The sequence below is a fragment of the Macaca mulatta genome, chromosome 5 (genome assembly GCF_049350105.2).
Source record: "Macaca mulatta isolate MMU2019108-1 chromosome 5, T2T-MMU8v2.0, whole genome shotgun sequence".
Lineage (NCBI taxonomy): Eukaryota > Metazoa > Chordata > Mammalia > Primates > Cercopithecidae > Macaca > Macaca mulatta.
The window spans coordinates 1,242,301-1,263,612 of NC_133410.1; the positions used below are offsets into that span (position 1 = coordinate 1,242,301).

Genomic DNA, 21,312 nt, shown 5'->3' on the forward strand with positions numbered 1-21,312 from the left:
TTTGTTAGGAACAGAGATAGTCTTTATTCAAATGCAAAGAGATCCATAACATGAAAACACAGAAGTTCCCGAAACTGCCCCATTTATTCACTTCTCAAGTGGCCCCCCGCTTGGATGCACCCTCGGCAGAGTGGGCTCAGCACAGCCTAGAGCACCAGGTCTGAGGTATCTGCAACCACGTGGGAGCCAGGCCCCTGGACAATGAAGGACGATCTCCTGGAGCAGCAATAACTTATAAGGAGACATAATTTAGAGTAGACGGAGCCTTGGGGATGACTTTATGCAGAAGGAGGAGGCTGAGAGCAGACGGGACATGGGGACCCAGAAGCAAGGATAGGAAAGGAGGAGGCTGTTTCCCATTGCCCCTGCCGGCCACCAGAGGGCCCTTCAGTGCAGAGGGGGTCGGCGCGGCCTCACCGCGGTCAGGAGCAGCGCGAGCCCCCCCGTGCCCTCGGCCGCCTACAGCACGAGCCTGCACGGGAACCCCCGACACCCCACGGCTCCGGGGGCCCCAGGGGCTGCGGGGCTCTGGTCTCAGACGCAGTTATCAGGGACGCACTCAGCCTCTTCTTCGAGCTCGGGGCAGGGGCTCCCGTTGTTGGCGGGCTGGACCCGGACGTAGCGAGTCCTGCTCTTGGCCCCCAGCCTCCCACAAGGGCCTCCGCACAGTCCCCAGGACGACCACAGGGAGACCTCGCAGTCCAGCGGCGTTTCTGGAACTGGACGAAGCACAGAAGAGACGGAGGTGAACGCTCGCGTGAAGAGGCGCTTCGTACCAACAGAAGCCCCTCCCACCAACGTGTGCGTTCATCAGAGGCCACGCCCACACTCCGGGGGCACCTGCGTTTCTCGGCACAGTCGCAGAGTGAGCGGCAACCTCGGACGCAACCCAAGGACTGGAGTTGCGCGTTTCTATGGAAGAGCCGGAGCTGCCGCTCAAGTCTCTGTGGTGTTGGAACTCCCACATCGTGGCAGAGTAAGAGGCCCCAGGCACCTCCCTAGGAACCCCAGGAGAGGGCGGACACCCCTGCTGTAGAAAGCTGCTCTGTCCCAGCCTGGACCCAGCTGCTACATTTACCGGAATAACAGACAGGGGCAGCGGATTCGCTGTCTGTCTTGGGGTACCTGCACCCCCACGGGACTCAGACATTTCAGTATCCTTCTCGTTTCCCTGTGTCCCATCTGGTACCATAATTTTCATAAATTTAAAAATCATCATTTGGTGTTACGGTTAAGTCACTTGGTAATTTCCATTTCTCCAAATCAAAGTGAAAACACCTCTTTTGCACCTCACAGGCCAAGCCAGACAGATGGACAGTGTTTCTCTGGCTGTGTGGCCCAGAGCAGGCAGCCCTGGAGGAGGCCAGGAGCCCCACCTCACTCTGCCATGCTCCCCCTCACAAATCTGCGAGCACCCTGCTGCCAGCTTTGTGGCTACTGAAGGATGAAAGAGAGTGGAGAAGAGGGTTGGTGTGCAGGTGCAGTGCCTGGAATGGTCGGGCAGCCCTGGCCAGGCCCACACCTGGAGCAGCCCTCTCCAGAGAGGCGGGAACAGGGCTTGCAAAGACCTCGGGTGCTGAGGCTTCACAGGGGCACTGGTGTAGACGCCAGAGAGCCAGGGCCCCGGGCAGCCCACCTGGGGAGCACACATAGCTGCTGGGAGATCCCGGCACTCCCCGGCTTCCTCAGTGAAACCAGGATGGTGGCAGCACCCCTGCCCTGGCTGCGATGAGGAGTCAGTGAGCGCTTACAGTGCCTGTTCTGCAGCGAGGGCCGCACCGCAAGCGTCCTGTGAGGAGGAGGCCTGGGGACAGGCGTCCAGCGTGTGAGCAGGAAGCCAGAGCGGAGCCAGGCTGGCCTGGCGTGGACCTGGCAGAGCCTCCTCAGTGCCAGCCACCACATGCCAGTCCCAGCCTCTGCCCTTGGGAAGCCAAAAGTCACAGGAGAGACCCTTGTGGGCAGTGGTCTGTGCTCTGTCCCCACAGGGCCAGCACGGCGGGTGCTGGGGAGAGAGCCGCGAGGGCACGAGGGAACAGAAGCAGGCCAGCATGCAGGCGGGCGCAGGAAGCACCAGAGGGGGCTGGTGGGAGTGGCTGTCCTTCTCGAAGCCACGATGCCTGCAGCGCCCTGGGATGGGGTATCATGCCTCACAGTGGCGCTTCCCAGGAACACTGGGGAGGGAAGGTGCTCGGCTTGATCCTGCTCAGGCACTGTTTGGGTGGAACTCTCTAGACGGATCTCCTTATCACCAGCTCCTCGCTGTGGTCCCCTGGCAGGCACAGCTGGCTCTGTCCCCTTTCCACCCTCCTCTCCATGTCCTGCCTCCTGCTCAGAGCTCACAGCACCGTTCCCCTGCAATGCTGCTTTATCCTTCTCCTGGCTGCTGACTTTATCCCTCTCCTGGCCCAGGGCACTGGCCGCGTGCTCCCCTGCCCACTGAGGCCCAGTGACCCCAAAGGTGGTGCAAACCGCACCTCTCTGGACCCTCTGCCTACGGAGTCTCTTCCCACCAGACTAGCCGCACAGCACAGACAGTGCTGGCACGTTGCCTGTTGGGTAAGCGGCTTGGGCACATCTGCTTGGAATGCGGCATCCACTTGGACAAATGAGTGAGGAGCCCAAGCCGGAACTGGGCAGGGGCAGCACTGAGGCTGGCGCAGGGAAGCCCAGTTCATCCCAAATGAGGAGGAGGGACCCAGGACTGGGCACAGCCTCTGTCTGGGGAGTGGTTCCCGCCAGCCGTGGGGAGCTCACCACCTCCTGTCTGACCTGACCTGGCCCTTGCCTCCAGGGACGGCTGACAGTAAGCTTGTAATTACCGCTGCTCCTCAAGACGACATCTGTCCCTACCACACAGCTTGGGAGGCAGGGGTGTGGGGGGTGGCCCCATACCTGCCTCAACTCCAGCCAGCAAGGTGTAGGATGATGGGGCCCATGGCCAGGTTGGTGGGCTCAGTTCCTCCTCGGTAAAGTCTGAAGTCCACTCTTGTCTGGGGCCTACCCTGACTCTCCCACACCCACATCAGGGGACACCCAGAGACCCAGAGCCAACGGGCCCCAACCCATGACCCAGCAAGGTGCTCCGTGGGGACAGTGGCCGCCACTCAGCTAGGCGGGGAGGGAACTGCCACTCAGCCCCAGCGTTCCCAGCCTGCCCTGTCCAGCAGGTGCCTGGAAGAGCTAGGGGAACGCTCATCAGCACCTGTCCCGCCCCACACCAAGGCGCTTGTGAGTACAGCCCTGAGCTGTGTGGTGGCCGGGTCCTGAGACCCCCACAGGTGCCCTGCAGCACAGCTGTCACCTGGTGGCCACACAGACAGGGCCATCCTAGCAAGCTTCCTTGTCAGCTGTGACACACAGGTCACCCGTGGTGCGTGTCTGACAGAACAGAGTCTCTCATGTACTGTCTGGAGCCTCCTTTCATTCTTTCCTCTAAGCAGTGGCCCTGTAAGATGCTTTCAACTGCAAATAATATGGAAGAGTTACATCTTCAGTGTTGGAACGAACAGAATCCTGAATCTTCTCAGTTAGCACCATCTTGCAGTACAGGCCAGGAATTCCTACTTGGAATTTCTCAGAGCCTTAGATTCAGGTTTGGTGGTGGCCCTGTGGCAGGGTTCAGGGCTGCTGTGTGTCCCGTGTGACCCATATGTCCTGTGGGGTGTGAGCCGTGGCTTCTCCCTCACGGGAGGAGGCCGTGGCAGACACTGAGTTTCCCTCTGAACCTCAGTGCCTCTGCCCGCTGGAGGGACGAGGTCCCTGGGCTCTGCCGTGGGCACTTTCCACCGCCAGCTCCCCCCTGCCACCTGCAGAATGGGAAGGAGGCCGTTACCTGAGGCGCTGTCTATAATCTCATTGTCCCTGCTGGGCAGGACTGGGGCAGAAGGGACGAAGGCCCTGGGGCTCTGTCGCAGCCGCACCAGCGTCACCCTGGCGATGGGAGGAAGGGCCTTCAGCCGCGGATAGTAGAAGGAATTGGCTGGGTGGCTGGGAGAGGAGGACGTTATCTGGGGAAAAGGAAGAGGAGGTTGGCCTGGGGTCCAAGAAGCTGACCTTCTGTTATAGGTATGGCCTTACTGGGGCCACTACCCAGCGTCCAGCACACCCTCTGCGCCACAGTGGGGGACAGGGTCCCATGTGCTCCGCTCAGCCGTCCCATGGAGCAGGGGCTGGAAACCGAGGCCAGGAAGGGGCGGCCTCCTCAGGAGGCGCATCCTGCTCTCCTCCCTGCGGTGCTGCGACTCCGGGCTGGGGGAGTATGGGGGGAGCTGCACCCCCTTGCTCACCGCTGGCGCTAGAAACAGCCTCTTCCACACAAAAGCCGCAAGCAGCTGTCCTGGGCTGGGAGGCTAGGGCGCAGCCAGGCCCCAGCCCCGTCCCCACCGCGGGGGCCACAGTGGCCCTTGCGCACGCGGGGCGCCCACTCACCTCGGTCACCGTGTCCTGCGGGATGGTGGCGAAGTTGGGGGAGGAGAAGGTGAAGCCGCTGTCCGTCCCGGCGTCGTAGGGGTACAGGTCCAGCGCCGCCTGTTCCCGCCAGCGGTCCCCGTCGCACAGGTCCAGGCTATCCACGCCCACGAACCAGTCCGGGCTGGGCACGATGCGCACCACGAACGAGACCTGCGGCGACGGCGGCTCAGCGCGCCCGGCCCCTGGCCCCTGGCCCCCGCCCCCGGCTAGCCCCGAGCTCACCAGCGAGTGCCTGCGCTGCACCTCCAGCTCCGCCGACGTCTGCCCGGTGCCGCTGGGGACTGCGGGCGCCGAGAACACCGCGTGCACGCTCTGCAGCGCCTCCCCCGCCGCCTCGATCTCCTTCATCAGCGCCCAGGCCTCGCCACGCTCCGCAAAGTCGCGCAGTCCGTTGCTCACGTACTGGTTCTTCCTCCACATGCTGTAGTCCGAGCTATGCGCGGCCCCTTCGGGACCACCCGGCCGCGCCGCAGGCCATGGTCAGAGACGGCGGTCGGGCTTGGATCCCAGCGGGCGCCCCAGGAAATCCCTCCCCGCCGCCCTCAGGGAACCATGGCCCCCGCCCCGTCACGTCGGACCGTGACACCCTGTGGCTGCCCCTGCCCCGACCCACCTGCAGCCCACTCTCCCCGTGACCGCCCCCTGCCCCCTCTGCACCCCCGGAGCCGCACACCGCAGGCGCTCGGCAATCACTCTTGCATTGGAGTCTCCCAGACGTGAGCGCGTCCCAAACTGGGAAGTGCCCGTGCAGCTGTTGGGGGCTCCGTTGCCGCAGCCCTCCTGGTCGAGCAGAAGGCGAGGAGCGGGCTGCACTTACCCAGCAGAGAAGACCACTGCGCGGGGGGGCGGAACATGGGGTACTGCTTGGGGAAGGCCGTCTGGCTCCACTTGCCCGTGAAGGTGATGCTGTATTTGGCCGGGGCTCTGGCGGAACAGACGGACTCTCCCCCACGAGGCAGGCCGGCGGCGCCGAGCGTGGCCAGGAGGAGAGCCCAGAGGGCCCTGCCCAGGGCGGCGGCCGGGCTGGGGTTTTCCATCACCTGGGAGCACAGAGGGGAGCGGCCGCGCGCTGGCACCGTCGTGGCAGCCTCGGGGTGGAGAGCCAAGAGGGCTGCGGCACTTTGGGCTCCGAGGACGGCCCCCAGCGCCCGCGCCCCCCTCCCTGCTCCGTAAAGCTCTCCTGCGGCGCTTCTGAGACCCCCATCCGCGGAGGGGACGGCGCGGGGTTAGGTCGCCCGTGCGCCTGCGATCGACCAGGGGTAATGGGCAGGTTTTCAGTCCGAATCCCTGCAGCTTGCGGGTCGGTCTGGGTGCGGCCTCCGGGAGGTGCCCTTGCCGTCGCAGGGAGCCGGGGCCTTGGCCGACTGGCTGCCCCCGGGACTAGACCCGCAAAGCTCAGTAGCAGCCAGTCCTGGGGGTCCCTCTGGAGGTGCCACAAGGTTCTGGGCCGCGGGGAAAGTGCAGGAGGCCCGGGCCCTCTCTGGGTGTCCTGGTGGCACGCAGTACTCACCCGGCAGGAGCGGCGGGAGCGCAGCGGGCAGCGGTCGGGTCCCAGCCAGAGCCCGGAGCTCCTATTTAAGCCCGAGACCGGCGCTCCGGGCCGGCCAATGAGGCTCCAGTTCCTCCCGTCCTCGATGCTGCACGGCCTGGCCTCCAGCGAGGGGCAGATAGGACGTGGGAGAAAGGATGAGAAGGGGCTCCGGGGGCTGCGGGGGCGGCGGGGGCTGCCGCTTTCCCAACTTGCCCTGCCCAGCGACCTTCCCCGGGCCTGGATCGTCCTCCTCCCCTGGCCGCGCTGCCGCACCCCTTTCTTTGTCTGTCTGTCCTGTCCCTCCCCTCCCGTCCCCGTTCGCTCCCCTCCCCCTCCTCCCCTCCCCTCCCACACTCCTCCCCCCTCTCCTCTCTCCTCTCCCTCCCCGTTTCTCTCCCGTTCCACCAAGCGCCTTCCTAGTGCCTACCTAGGTGCCACTGAGGCGAGTTCTGTGCCCCAAGCCGGGAAAGCCCAGGGCGTGGGGGCGGAGGGGCTCTTGTTTTCGCCTTCTCGAAATTAACGCAAGCGTGCTACACCTTCCCGCGCAGGGTGTGACCTGGAGAGCCCTGTGCGTGGCCTGACTTCAGTCTACATGCTGGAGGTGGCTGGGGAAGCTCCTGGATCCTGGTGCAGGCATCCCTGGCCTTTGGGGCCCCGGCTTTAAGTCTCTTTCCTGGCATGGCCTAAAGCTGCACAGAGCAGCCTAGCTGTCTACACTGTGGCCAGAGGGCATTTGCAAGCCATCCCTCCTGGAGGGACGTCAGAGTGGGCTGAGGGTCTGGGGTGGAACGCACAGGGAGTCAGGAAGAAGCCACACAAAGGGGGCCCCCTCCCCAGGGCCCCGCACAGGGCTGGGGCTGCAGGAGGGCAGTGTGTGCGGTGCAGAGCCCTCCCAGGGGCTCTAGGCTTCCCTGCTTTGGGACGAAGCTAACAGATGCTGAAGTTGATCCTCCTCCATGTCAGGAAAATATTTATAGGTCCCCAGTCATGGGATCTGGAAACTAGAGCGGAGGAAGGAGCCTGGGGATGGTCTTGCTCAATCCTTCCTCTGCTCATCGGAATCACCCGGAGGGCTTTTAATCTTAGACAAAACACTCTGATGTTTGGAACGCTGTTAATGTTTCACATATTCAAAAAGAGAGAAAAAATAAATAGAAGCAACTAGGACAGAATGCAAACAGAAACAAATGATCTAACCTGTATTTTAAGTGAAAACCACAGATAAGCCACTCACTGCAGTATTTAGACTCCAGGCCCCCAGGACAAAGACAAATTCCACCTCCTTGCTTCTCAAATGTTTTGATCTGAGGACTCCTTCACACTCTTAAAAGTCACTGAGGGCCAAGTGCAGTGGCTCATGCCTGTAATGCCAGCACTTTGGGAGGCCCAGGAGGGAGGATCACTTGAGCCCAGAATTTGATACTGGCCTGGGCAACATAGGGAGACCTCATCTCTACAAAAAATACAAAAATTAGCTGGGTGTGGTGGAGTGTGCCTGTGGTCCCAGCTACTCAGGAGGCTGAGGTGGGAGGATCACCTGAGCCAGGGGAGGTCAAGCCTGCATGAACTGTGCCACTGCCCTCCAGCCTGGGCGACAGAGTGAGACTCATGCCTTTAATCCCCAACAATTTGGGATCTGCCAAGGCAGGCGGATCACTTGAGGTCAGGAGCTCGAGACCAGCCTGGCCAACATGGTGAAGCCCCATCTGTACTAAAAATACAAAAATTAGTTGGGTGTGGTGGTGCACGCCAGTAATCCTGGCTACTCGGGACGCTGAGGCAGGAGAATTTCTTGAACCTAGGAGGCAGGGGTTGTAGTGAGCCAAGATCGCGCCACTGCAGTCCAGCCTGGGCAATAGAGCAAGACTCTGTCTCAAAAAGAAACAAAAAAACAAAAAACTCATTGAGGACACTGAAGAACTTTTGTTTGTGTGGGTTATACCTGTGGATACTTATCATTTCTAAATCATAACAGAAATGTTCAGAATACTTGTCAATTCACTTAAAAATAAGAAAATATTGCTATTACACATGAACATAAATAGCATAATGTTTCATGAAAAGCAATCATACTTTCAAAAATGAAAAACCTGACTGAGAAAAGGCATGGTTCTACGTTTGTGCAAATCTTTGTACTGTCTGGCTTAGTGGAGGCTGGATTCCCATATCCGCTCCAGCACTTCGTCTGCTGAGATGTGCTGTTAGTTGAAGTCTATGAAGAGAATCTAGCCTTGGCTGCATATGTTACCAGCCTTGTCCGATGCCTGCTCTGGCCTGCAGCCCTCCAAAGCCACCGTGTGCCCATCAGAGCATAGGGGCGAAAGGGTGCCCTCATGCAAAGGGCTTCGATTTCAGCCACCGCCTGGAAGGATCTCAGGCCCTCCACGGGTCCCTGGTAACCGCTGCTCAGGGGCTGGACTCGAATCCACAGGCCTTTTCCCCAGAGCGGCGTGGGGCGGTGGTACTGCAGCTACTCTGCATCCCTGGACTAATCCCTCGCTTTCTGAGCAGCTTCCTCAGCGGAAAGGAGCTCAGGCTCCTTGGCGAAGCCGCTGGCTCCGGGTCTGAGGAGAGGAAGGAGGTGCCAGGCCTGGGGCATGTTCTTGTGTGGGAAGCCAGGGTGCCACTCCAGAGACTCACTGAGGCACAGTCCCCGTCTCAGTCCAGCTGTGGCCATGGCAGCAGCTTCCAGGCTCACCCAGTCTCACAGGAGGCCTAGGAGGCTGCGGAACAGCCCAGGGGCAGCAGGAGCTGTTCTCCCAGCCCAGCCCTCATGGCGTCTCAGTGAGCTCTGCGACCTGGGGTCTCCACTTGGTGGTGGGCCCAGGCCAGGGGGGTCTCCAGCTAAGAGGTAGGGTGGTGGTGGGCTCAGGCCTGGGGGCTTTGGCTAGGAGGAAGGGTGGTGGTGGGCCCTGGCCTGGAGGTCTACAGCTAGAATGTGGGGTGGTGTGGGCCCAGGCCTGGGTGGGGTGGTCTCTAGCTAGGATGTGGGTGGTGGTAGGCCCAGCCCTGAGTGGGGGTTCTCCAGCTAAGATGTGGGGTGGAGGTAGGCCCAGGCCTTGGGGGCTTCAGCTAGGATGTAGGGCAGTGGTGGGCCTAGGCCTGGGGGTCTCCAGCTAGGATGTGGGGTGGTGGTGGGCCAAGGCCTTGCGGAGGCTCCAGCTAGGATGTGGGGTGGTGGTGGACTGAGGCTTTGGGGGTGCTCCAGGCAGGCCACAGCTGATTTGTCTGGGAAGAGACGGGGCTGGCTTGGAGGGCTGGAGTAGACGGCAGCCAGGAGGAACTTGCTTTGGCAGTGGGAGGCCCCTCTAAAAGCACGCCTGCGAAGGCCCTGGGGCACCATGGGACATGGTACTGTTCTTTACTGTGCTCAGAGAGGGGGACATGGGAGAACTGGGGTCAGGTGGGCTTAATTTTCCAGATCCTGTGGCCCCTTGGGTTGGATCGGCTGGGGTCTCAGGCAGAGCTGTTTCTGCACTGAGGCAAGGACCACAGGCCAGTGACGGAGTGAGCTTGTGTGACTGCATGCTCTCAGTCTTGCTGGAAATCCCTCTGACTCTCAAAACCTCTTCTGTGAACCAGAAGTCTCTATCCTGCCTTCTGCTGAGGGTCACAGGATGAGTATCCATAGGTGTAACTCACACACCAGGACTTTGCAAGGCGTCCCCCAACCCACACAGAAGAGTTCCTCTGTGCTGGCAGGCATGAGCAGCCCCCCACATACACACACAGTACATTCATTCATTCACACAGTACATTCATTCATTCATTCATTCACAGTACATTCATTCATTCATTCACACAGTTCATTCATTCATTCACACAGTTCATTCATTCATTCATTAACCACATGGTGAGTATTCCTTGCATCTCAGAGATGGGGACAAAGAAGTGACCCCACTAGACCCAAGGTTGCAGGGGGCTGGGGTGGAGTGGATACATTTTGTAGACCAGATTCTTTTATTCAGTAAAGTATTTAGCAAATGGGTTGACAGCAATGCCAGGGTCCTCTGAGGACAGGGCCTTCCTGGAGGTCACTTGAGCCACTTGCCCCAAGGTGGTTTTCAGGGGAGTGTCGCTCAAGGCTGTGGCTGGAGCCAGTGGCTGCTGCCTGTCTGCAGCTCGGCAGAGCACCCTCTCTGTCCGCATCCAGCTCCACCTGGCTGTCCTGCCACTGCCCCAGCAGCAACCCCCTTGTCCTTGACGCCCCCCTTGGTGCCTGCTGTGGTTGGGTAAGTGTAGACTGCAGTGTGAGTAATCGGCGGCCCACACTCCCAGGGCGTTGGCAATGTTTAAAAGTTGTCTGTTAACCAAAATGTGTTGCTAAGGTTGGACTTTTGGACAACCGCAGGTGCTGTGAAGCTCCCTTCCCAGTCGGGCATGGGGGGGTGGAGTCTATGCTGCTTAAATTGGATCTGAGCAGACGGGTGTGGGGTTTCCGTGGGTTTGTTTGTGAGCCGCGTGGAGCAGACGGCACACAGGAGTGCCTGGCGAGCCTCCCCTAACTGCCAGCCCTGCTGCGTTTCACCGCAGGCTGTGGCCCTGCCCCAGGCCCCAGAACCCAAGATCCCTGCAGGGGTGCTGGAGGCCCAGCTGAGAAGGGAGAGGCCTTCTTTACCTTTCTGCAAGTGTTCTGGCCTGGGGGCCCTCGGGGTCTGGCATGTCAACGGCTCTTTCAGGGCTTGCCCACGGCCCCTCCCTGGGGCGTGGCACAGGCACCCAGGCCTGGCCCAGCAGCGTGGAGCTCCGGGCCACATACGCTGACACCACACCAGCTGACTCAGACGCGAACTCCCCACCCACGGGAGGGGCCATCTCCTCCAGAGCACCCAGACTCCAGGATCAGTTTCTGGCTCCCTCAAGGGACCCTGCTGTGCGTTTGAAAACCCTCCTGGAAAGTCCTGTGCTTGCAGGCCACACAGGCACACCGACACTTGCTTGTCTGTTCACTCACGGCCATGTACCGAGGGCCTCACTCTGGCCAGGCACCACGGGCTCTGCACACACCGAGGGCCTCGTTCCAGCCAGGCACCACGGGCTCTGCACACACTTGCTCTCTAAAGGCTGCTTCAGACTCAGGGATGAGGCCACATGGTCCAGTGTCTCTTCCTGCCCCACTCTCATCTCTCCCTCCTCTTCAGCACCCGCTGACCTCCTCCCTGGCCGAGACACCCTGGCTGCTCACACCCCAGGGCCTTTGCACCTACAGCTCTCCCTACCTAAAAGATTGTTCCTGTGCTGCTTTCTTCCTGCCATATAGGCCTCAGGGAGAACAGCTGCAGGCCCCACCCCCCACCCCCAGAGGAGTGCCTGGTCACATCCTGTCACGCTAGGGTTTATTTTCAATCAGAGCTCCTACAGAGAACTAAGCCTTCCGTAACCAGTGTGAGCAGACAGGGATTTACTATGGGGGCTAAGTGGCTTATAGAATTGTGAGGAGGGTTGAAGAGAAACTGTGGACTGAGTGCCCAAGGGTGACCTCCCACACTGCACAGCAGGACGGGGCTGTGGAGTAGGCATCTGGTGCCCCCCTGCGCAGGAACCCGCCACCCTACAGCAGATGGCCACACGCTCCTGCATCCCTCTTGCCCACATGCCTCCATTCTGCATACAGCTTTCTCTGAGCACTTCCGATTGATTGGCAGAGCTTGAATCAGGTTGGGGAATCCAGGGTCTTGGATTCAGCTTTGCAGCCTCTGCAGTCCAGGAGGACACCCAGAAGGAGGATGGGAATGGTGCCAGTGAGCTGAGCTGCAGCCCACACAGTGCTCATCCCCCTGCTCTTCTCTGACTTATTTAACTGACGTTTAGTGGGGACCTTGCCCAGCTGCTTCACCTCTGGAAGCGCTACTGCAGCCACCATGCCAGGCTCATGGGAGGGCCAGCAAACACAGCACTCACTCTTATCAGGTTTCACAGTGGCTCCTCCAGTCCCACCTTGCAAAGGAGGCCAGGTCATTGCTGGCGGCCACAGATCTGGGAGGAGAATCTGCTGCTACTATCTGGTTCTAAATACTGTTTTTTCTCCTCTGTGCAGCAGTCTACCTCCCTCGAATATGAGCCTATCCATTTTCAGTGGCACTTGCCATAGTACCTTTTTCTATTCACATTAAGATGTCAAGACTGTGGCAAAAAGGGCAGCATAAGGACCTCTGAGAACTCTCATCTTCCTCCAATCTGTGAGAAAACTGGCAAAAATGTCAGAATACATTTTAAGTACTCTGGAAATTAACCAAAGGCGTGCAGCAATCTATGTAGGGTTATTTTATTTTATCGATAAAATAGGCTGAATCTTGATAAGAATAGCATGCATTCCTACCCACCCCCTCCAGCTCTGTAGTAGCCTTAAAAATTAACAACCCACATTTGTGATAAAAACTAACAGCCTGGCAGCCACTGGCTGCCAGGATGGAGCTGGAGCTCTTTCAAAGCCTCATTTCCAGAAAGTCATTATTATTTGACCTATCTGGTGGTTCCCTAGGAGATACCACTTGTGAAGCTGTCTGTTTCTGACTTGATTCAGAGCTTACCCAGCATGAAAAGACTTTTCTCCCAGGGCTACTGTTGAAAACAATTATAGGCAATTAATCAGTTGATGAACTTTGCAGTTGCCCAAGGTGGTGGCTAACAGTTGGGCAAGTAATACACAAACAAACAACAAAAAAAGGAAAATCTGGGAAGTAAGATGTCTATGGGGAGCTTTGAAAAAATCCAACATATTTCTGGGAATCTAGAAGGCCACACATATTCCCAAGTCTGAGCTCTGGAAATACCTCAGAAGGCACTGAGCTCATACTTCTGACTGACCTTGAGGCTCTATGCAAGCAGGAAGTGAGGGCTAGTGCAGAGTTGTTAACTGCCCAACTGAGTGTTGAAAGCATTCTCTAACGCATAGAACCTCAAAACAAAAACTGGGAGATGACTGGTTCTGGGCCTTGAAGGAAATCTCTGTCTGGCCATTAATTGACTTCTAAGCTAACTGAGGAGAGACTTAGTGGCCATACATGGTAGATAATACAGATTTTGCACAATTAATTCAGAAAAGTTAATAATAAACTACAACAAACCCTGGGGGATGGAGAGATATCTGATTTCTGGAGTTACCACATTATACTATTTAGAATGTTCATTTTTCTTTCCTTTTTTTTTTTTTTTTTTTTTTTTTTGAGACAGAGTCTTGCTCTGTCCCCCAGGCTAGAGTGCAGTGGTGCGATCTCGGCTAATCGCAAGCTCCACCTCCTGGGTTTACAACATTCTCCTGCCTCAGCCTCCTGAGTAGCTGGGACACAGGCACCTGCCACCACACCCAGCTAATTTTTTGTATTTTTAGTAGATATGGGGTTTCACCATGTTAGCCAGGATGGTCTCGATCTCCTGACCTCATGATCCGCCTGCCTCAGCCTACCAAAGTCTGGGATTACAGGCTTGAGCCACCATGCCTGGCCTAGAATGTTCATTTTTCAATAAAAAAATTGTGAGGCGTGGGAAAGCACAAGAAAGTATGACCTACACATGGGGAAGAAAGCAATCAATAGACACTGTCATTGAGGAAGGCAAGATGCTGGATGTACCAGACAAATACTTTAAATTTATGGTCTTAAATATGTTCCAAGAACAAACGAAAACTTTTCTAAATAATTTAAAGTATAAGAGTGATGTTTCACCACATACAGAATATCAGTAAAGGACAGAAATTATAAAGAACCAAGTAGAAATTCTGGAGTTGAAAAGTACAATAACTGAATTTAAACTCTCACTAGAGGATTTCAACAGAAGATTTGAGCAGGTAGTGTAAAATGTAAATAAAAAAGTTAATAGGTAAATTGAAAGTATCCCGCCTGAGAAAAAAAGAATGAAGAAAACTGACCAGCGACTCAGAGACCTGTGTGATATCATCAAACATACAAACAAATGTAAATGCATAATTAAAGCCCCAGAAAGAGAGGAGGGAGATAAAGGGGCAGGAAATTATTTGAAGAAATAATGACTGAAACTTCCCAAAGATAAAGAAAAACATTAATCTACACATCCAAGAAGCTCAACCAATTCCAAGTAGGGAACATGCAAAGAGATAGCCACACTGAGACACATCATTATCAAATCTTCAAAGCCAAGGACAAAGAGAGAATCATGAAGGCAGCAGGAGAGAAGCAACTCATCTCATACAGGGGATCCTTAGTTAGGTTAACACCTGACTTTTTACTAGAAAACATGGAGGCCAGTAGGCAGTTGGATGACATATTAAACATGCTGGAAAAAAAATACTGTCAACCAAGAAGTTTATATCTGAAAAAATTAAGGTGAAATTAAGACATTCTCAGGTAATCAAAACCAGAATTTATCATTAGGAAATCTGTCCTACAAGAAATGCTAATGTGAGTACCTTAGAGTGAAATGAAAGAACACAAGACAGTAACTCAAAACCACATAAAGAAACAAAGAGCACTGGTAAAGGCAGTGACATGGTGACATAGAAAAGACATTCTAGGAAGATTCTGGGAAGATGGTGGAGCAATAAGCCCCAGAAATATGTTTCCCTGCCCAGACAACAGTTGCACTGGCACAATCTGTCTGATGCAACAGTTTTGGAGCTCTGGAGTCTACTGAAGGATTGCAGCTTCCAGGAGTAGGTTTGGATGGCAAAATGCTATATAAAGAAATAAAGATCTCAATAAAAGTAGATATGTGAGCAATGATAAAAGTTAGTATTATAGTAACATTGACTTGTAACCCCACTTTTTTGTTTTCTAAATGATTTAAGAGAATGCATTTTTTAAAAGCATGAGTCAAGAAGCTAGTGTTCCTGTCACTTTGGTTTGTAACTCCATGTTTTGTTTTGTTCATACTTTGAGTCTAATATATTTTTTAAAATTATTAATTTGTGTTTTGAGGCACACAGTGAATTAAGATGTAATTTTGTGACATCAGCAACTGAGTGGAATAGAGCTGTAAAGGAGCAGAATTTATTGAAATTAAGTGGGTATAAATTTAAATTAGAGTTATAACATTAGAATGTTAAATGTAATCCCCATGGTAACCACAAAGGAAATAGCTATATGATGTACACAAAGGAAAATGAGAAAGGAATTTAAATATTTCACTTAAAAAATAAACAACATAAAAACACATAGTAATGCAAAAAATGGAGGACAAAAAAGCTATAAGGCAAATAGAAAACAAGCAGCAAAATGACAGATGTAAATCCCTCATTATCAGTGATTATTTATCTATTTTGTTAGTTATTTTGAGACAGGTTCTCACTCTGTTGCCCAGACTAGAGTGCAGTGGCATGATCGTGGCTCACTGCAGCCTCAACCTGTCGGGCTCAGGTGATTCTCCCACCTCAACCTCCCAAGTAGCTGAGACTACAGGTGCATACCACCACATCCAGCTAATTTTTTATATTTTTTGTAGAGACTGGGTTTCACCATGTTGCCCAGGCTGGTTTCAAACTCCTGAGCTTGAGTGATTCACCCACCTTAGCCTCCCAAAGTGCTGGGGTTGCAGGCATGAGCCATTGCAACTGGCCAGTAATTACTTTAAATGAAAATGAATTAAACTCTCTACTCAAAAGACAGAGATTGGCAGAATAAATAAAAACACATAATTCAACTCTATGCTGTCTACAGAAATCTTGATTTAAATTCAAAGACACAAATATACTGAAAGTGAAAGGGTGAAAAAAGGGATTCCAAGCAAACCAAAACCAAAAGAGAGCAGCAGAAAAATCCACTCTAAAATTCACATGCTCTGAAGGGACCCCAGGTAGCCAAAATAATCTTTAAAAGAAGAACAAAGCTGGGGTACTTACACTTCCTGATTTCAAAATCTGCTACAAGGCTATAGTAATCAAAATCTAATAATCTAGTAAATTTACTATAAGGCTCCAGTAATCAAGAATAGAATAAGCTGGCCAGGCACGGTGGCTCACGCCTGTAATCCCAGCACTTTGGGAGGCCGAGGCGGGCAGATCACGAAGTCAGGAGTTTGCGACCAGTCTGGCCAACATAGTGAAACCCTGTCTCCACTAAAAAAAAAAATACAAAAAATTAGCCAGGTGTGGTAGTGTGCACCTGTAATCCCAGCTACTCAGGAGGCTGAGGCAGGAGAATCACTTGAACCTGGGAAGTGGAGGTTGCAGTGAGCTGAGATCTTGCCACTGCACTCCAGCCTGGACGACAATGCAAGGCTCCATCTCAAAAAAAAAAAAAAAAAAAAAAATATATATATATATATATATATATATAAAATAAACTATGCTCTATCTTTATGCCAGAAATAAACTCTCACATATATGGCCAGACAATTTTTGACAAAAGTGCCAAGACCATTCTATGGGATAAATAATAGTCTTATAGTCTCTTTTCTTTCTTTTTTTCTTTTTGGCATAATCTCACTCTGTTGCTCAGGCTGGAGTTCAATGGCACTGCATTGAACTCACATTGGCTCACTGCAGCCTCCGTCTCCTGAGTTCAAGCGATTCTCCTCCCTCAGCCACCCCTGAGTTAGGATTACAGACGTGCACCACCACCCCTGGCTAATTTTTTTTGTATTTTTAGTACAGACTGAGTTTTGCCATGTTGGCCAGGCTGGTCTTGAACTCCTGACCTCAAGTGATCTGCCCACCTGGGCCCCCCAAAGTGCTGGGATTACAGGTGTAATCCACCATGCCCAGCCAGAATAGTCTTTTTGACAAATGGTGTTGGGAAAACTGGACATCCACATGCAAAAGAATGAAGTTGGTCAAGCCTGTAATCCCAGCACTTTGGGAGGCCGAGACGAGCGGATCACCTGACGTCGGGAGTTTGACACCAGCCTGGCCAACATGGTGAAACCCTGTCTCTACTAAAAATACGAAAATTAGCCGGGCGTGGTGGCACACACCTGTAATCCCAGATACTTGGCAGGCTGAGGCAGGAGAATCTCTTGAACCTGGGAGGCAGACGTTGCAGTGAGCCGAGATCACGTCACTGCACTCCAGCCTCGGCAACAGAGCGAGACTCCATCTCAAAAAAAAAAAAAGAATGAAGTTAGACCTTTTGCCTTACACCATATGTAAAAATTAACTCAAAACTGATCAAAGACCTAAATATAATGCCCTGAACTATAAACTTCCTAAAAGAAAACATAAGACAAAGCTGTACAACTTCAGATTTTACAATGATTTCTTGGGTATGACACCAAAAGCACAGGCAACAAAAGAAGAAAATAAAGTGGATGTCATGAAAATTACAGTATTTGTGTATCAAAAGGCAACATCAACAGAATAAAGAGGCAACTCAAAAGATGGGAGAAAATCTTTTTTTTTTTTTTTTTTTTGAGATGGAGTCTCCCTCTGTCACCCAGGCTGGAGTGCAGTGATGCAATCTTGGTTCACTGCAACCTCCGCCTCCTGGGTTCAAGCGATTCTCCTGTCTCAGCCTCCTGAGTAGCTGGGGTTACAGGTGCATGCTGCCATGCCCGGCTAATTTTTTGTATTTTAGTAGAGACAGGGTTTCACCATGTTACCCAGGCTGGTCTCAAACTCCTGAGCTCAGGTGATCCACCCGCCTCAGCCTCCCAAAGTGCTGGGATTACAGGTGTGAGCCACTGCACTCAGCTGATGGGAGAAAATATTTACAAACCATTTATCTGATAAGGCATTAATATCCAGAATATATTGAAAACTCCTAAAGCTCTAAGACAAAAAACTCAATTTAAAAATGGGCGGAGGATATGAATAGATATCTCTCCAAAGATGATCTACAATTGGTCAATAAGCAAAGGAAGAGATTCCCAACATCATTTATTATTGAGGAAATGCAAATTAAAACTATAATAGGACATCACCTCACACCCATTAAGATGACTACTATCAAAAAAATCCAAAATAACAAGTATTGGCAAGGATGTGGAGAATCTGGAACCATTGTAAACTATTGATGGGAATATAAAATGGCACAGTGTCAATGAAAAACATGATGAGAGTTCCTCAAAAAATTAGAAATAGAATGTATGATTCCACATTGCACTTGTGGGTATATACCCAAAATAATGGAAATCAAGGTCTTGAAAATATATTTGTATACTCAAGTTCATAGCAGCGTTATTCACAACAGCTAAAATGCAAAGTTAATTCAAGTGCCTACCAGTGAACAAATGGATAAGCAGAATATTGTTTAGCCTTAGAAGGAAAGGAAATTTCGCCTTACAAAGAAAGGACATATGCTAAAATATGGATGACCCTTGAGGACATTATGCTAAGTAAAATAAGCTAGTCACAAAACACAAAGATTGTGTGATTCCACTTAGATGAGGTACTTAGAATAGTCACATTCAGAGAGACAGACAGTAGATTGGTGGTTGCCAGGAGCTGGGGGGAGCAGAAATGGGGAGTTGTTGTTTAATGAGTGCACAGTTTCAGTTTCACAAGATGAAGTGTTATGGAGATGGGTGGGGTGAAGTTTATACATGATGAATGTATTTAATGCCACTCAACTGTACACTTTCAAATGGCTAAGATGGTAAATTTTGTGTTATGTGTATTTTTTTTTTGAGGCAGAGTCTTGCTCTGTCATTTCTTTTACTATCTTTTGAGGTGTCTTTTTAGCGGATGTCCTAGGGATTACAACTAATATCTTAATTTATAACAACTGATCTCAGATTAATTATAATTTAATGTCAATGTCATACAAAAACTTTGCTCATATACAGCTCTGTTCCCTCCTCCTCCTTTGTGCTATCATTGTCATATAATTTAAATGTCTATACATCATTTGCCTACCAGCACAGATGTCTAATTATCACTCTCTGCAGTTGTCTTTTAAGTCAGGTAGGAGAAAAAAGAGCTACACGCACAAACTTTAGTTTTTACACTGTCCTTTAAAAATATTTTCCCCAATTTTTTATTGTAATAAAATACACATAACAGGCTGGACACAGCGACACACGCCTGTAATCCCAGCACTTTGGGAGGCCAAGGCTAGTGGATCACCTGAGGTCAGGAGTTTGAGACCAGCCTGGCCAACACAATGAAATCCCATCTCTACTAAAAAATAAAAAATAATTTAAAAAAAAGCCGGGCATTGTGGCCGGTGCCTGTAATCCCAGCTACTCAGGAGGCTGAGGCAGGAGAATTGCTTGAACCTGGGAGGAGGAGGTTGCAGTGAGCCAAGATCATGCCACTATACTCCAGCCTCGGCAACAAAGTGAGACTCCGTCTCAAAAAAAAAGAAAGAAAGAAATGACAAATACATTGGAAATACGTTGAAATGAGACACTAGGAAATATCTATTTAACATCAAAGAAAGCCATATAGACACATAGGAACAAAAAGACCTAAGACATGGAAAACAAATAGCAAATGGTATGCCTAAATTCTCCCTTATCAAGTTAGTATGTAGTGTCAACTAAATGTCAATTCAACACTCCAGTTAAAAAGCAGCAGATAGAAGGGCTGACTTTTAAAAACCATGATTCCATGCACATTCAAAGACACTCGGAAATAAAAGAGCAAAGATAGAATAGTAGGCAGAAGAGAGCTGGAGTGACTGTGACAATATGAAAGAAAATAGACCTTCAGACAAAAATTGTTACAACAGACAAGGATATTTTATAGTGATAAAAGGGTACATCCATCAAGAAAATATCACCCTTATCAATGTATGTGCACCTGACACAGAGCCCCAAGATACATGAAGCCAAAGCTGAAATGATGAAGGGCAAAATGGACAATTCAACAATAACAGCTGGAGACTTCCACGTTTCAATAGCCCATTTCCAATCATGGATAAAGCAACAGAACACAAAATCAAAAGTCACTAGAAGACGTCAACACGCTCTAACCCACCTAGACCTGGCAGACGTCTGTAGAACACTCTACCAACAACTGGAAACTGCCCATTATTCTCAAGTGCACATGGAATGTCTGAAAGAATAAACCCGATGTTGTCATAAAATAAATCTCAATAAATTTAAAATGATTGAAATCATGCAAAGTATGTTCTCTTACCACAATTGAATGAAATTAGAAATCAATAACAGAAAGAAATTTGGGTAATTCAAAAATATGTTAAAATAAAACACTGAACTCCTTAGTATCCACTAGGGCAAAGAAGAACTCACAAGAAAATTTAGAAGATAGTTTGAGATAAATGGAAATGAAAACACCATACACTAAAACTTACAGATGAAGCTAAACAGTGCTTACAGGGAAATGTACAGCCATGGATACTTACACTAAATAAAAGGAGATTTCAAATCAATAACCCAACCTTCCACCTAAAGAAACTAGAAAAAGACAGCACACTAAGTCAAAGCAAGCAGAAGGAAATAATAAATAGTAGAGCAGAGATAAATTACAGTAGAAAAATAATTTAAAAGATCAATTAAAACAGGCCGGGTATGGTGGCTCACACCTGTAATCCCAGGACTTTGGGAGGCTGAGGCAGGCAGATCGCTTGAGCTCAGGAGTTCAAGACCACCAGAGGCAAATGGTAAAACCCCATCACTACAAAAATAAAAAATAGCTGGGTGTGGTGGCACGCACCTGTGATCCCAGCTACCCGGGAGGCTTGAGCCCAGGAAGTCAAGGCTGCAGTGAGCCAAGATCATGCCACCACTGCACTCCAGCCCAGGCAACACAGTGAGACCCTGTCTCAAAAAAAAAAAAAAAAAAAAAAAGAAAAGAAAAGAAAAAAGAAAGAAAGAAAGAAAGAAAGAAAGAAAAAACAAAAGTTGGTTTTTGGAAGGTCGGGTGTGGTGGCTCACGCCTATAATCTTAGCACTTTGGGAGGCCGAGGTGGGCGGATCACAAGGTCAGAAGACTGAGACCATCCTGGCTAACATGGTACAACCCCGTCTCTACTAAAAAATACAAAAAATTAGCCAGGCGTGGTGGCGGGCTCCTGTAGTCCCAGCTACTCGGGAGGTTGAGGCAGGAGAATGGTGTGAACCTGGGAGGTGGAGCTTGCAGTGAGCTGAGATCGTGCCACTGCGCTCCAGCCTGGGCAACAGAGCGAGACATCACCTCAAAAAAAAAAAAAAAGTTGGTTTTTAAAAACACATCAAGAAAATTGAATAGCCAGACTAAGAAAAAAGAGAAGACTCAAATTTACTAAAATCAGGAATGAAATAGAAGACATTACTAATGACATTACAAAAATGAAAAGATTTATGAGGGACTCTTATGAACAATGTGCCAACCAATTAAATAATCTAAATGAAATGGACAAATTCCTGGAAAAACAGAAACTATTGAAACTGACTCATGAAGAAATAGAAAACCTGAATAGACCTAACACAAACGAAGAGATTGAAGTAGGGAGAAAAAA

General features: G+C 51.3%; 1 protein-coding gene across 10 annotated transcripts in view; it reads right to left on the reverse strand.

The window, feature by feature from the left end:
• Window positions 1-21,312, reverse strand: part of SPON2 (spondin 2) — a 42,070-nt gene continuing 20,758 nt past the window's right edge. For 6 of the 10 annotated variants that reach the window (XM_078002860.1, XM_078002866.1, XM_078002862.1 and 3 more), the window contains exons 2-7: window positions 5,981-6,116; window positions 5,288-5,510; window positions 4,693-4,916; window positions 4,429-4,620; window positions 3,833-4,007; window positions 1-719 (exon numbers count right to left, since the gene is read on the reverse strand). In XM_078002860.1, coding sequence (XP_077858986.1) covers window positions 535-719; window positions 3,833-4,007; window positions 4,429-4,620; window positions 4,693-4,916; window positions 5,288-5,507 — 996 coding nt within the window. In that variant the 5' untranslated portion in view covers window positions 5,508-5,510; window positions 5,981-6,116 and the 3' untranslated portion in view covers window positions 1-534. Of the gene's footprint in view, window positions 720-3,832; window positions 4,008-4,428; window positions 4,621-4,692; window positions 4,917-5,287; window positions 5,511-5,980; window positions 6,122-6,428; window positions 7,003-12,095; window positions 12,190-21,312 lie in introns of those variants that run through there. The other 4 variants (XM_078002865.1, XM_078002859.1, XM_078002861.1 and 1 more) reach the window with 4 other exon arrangements.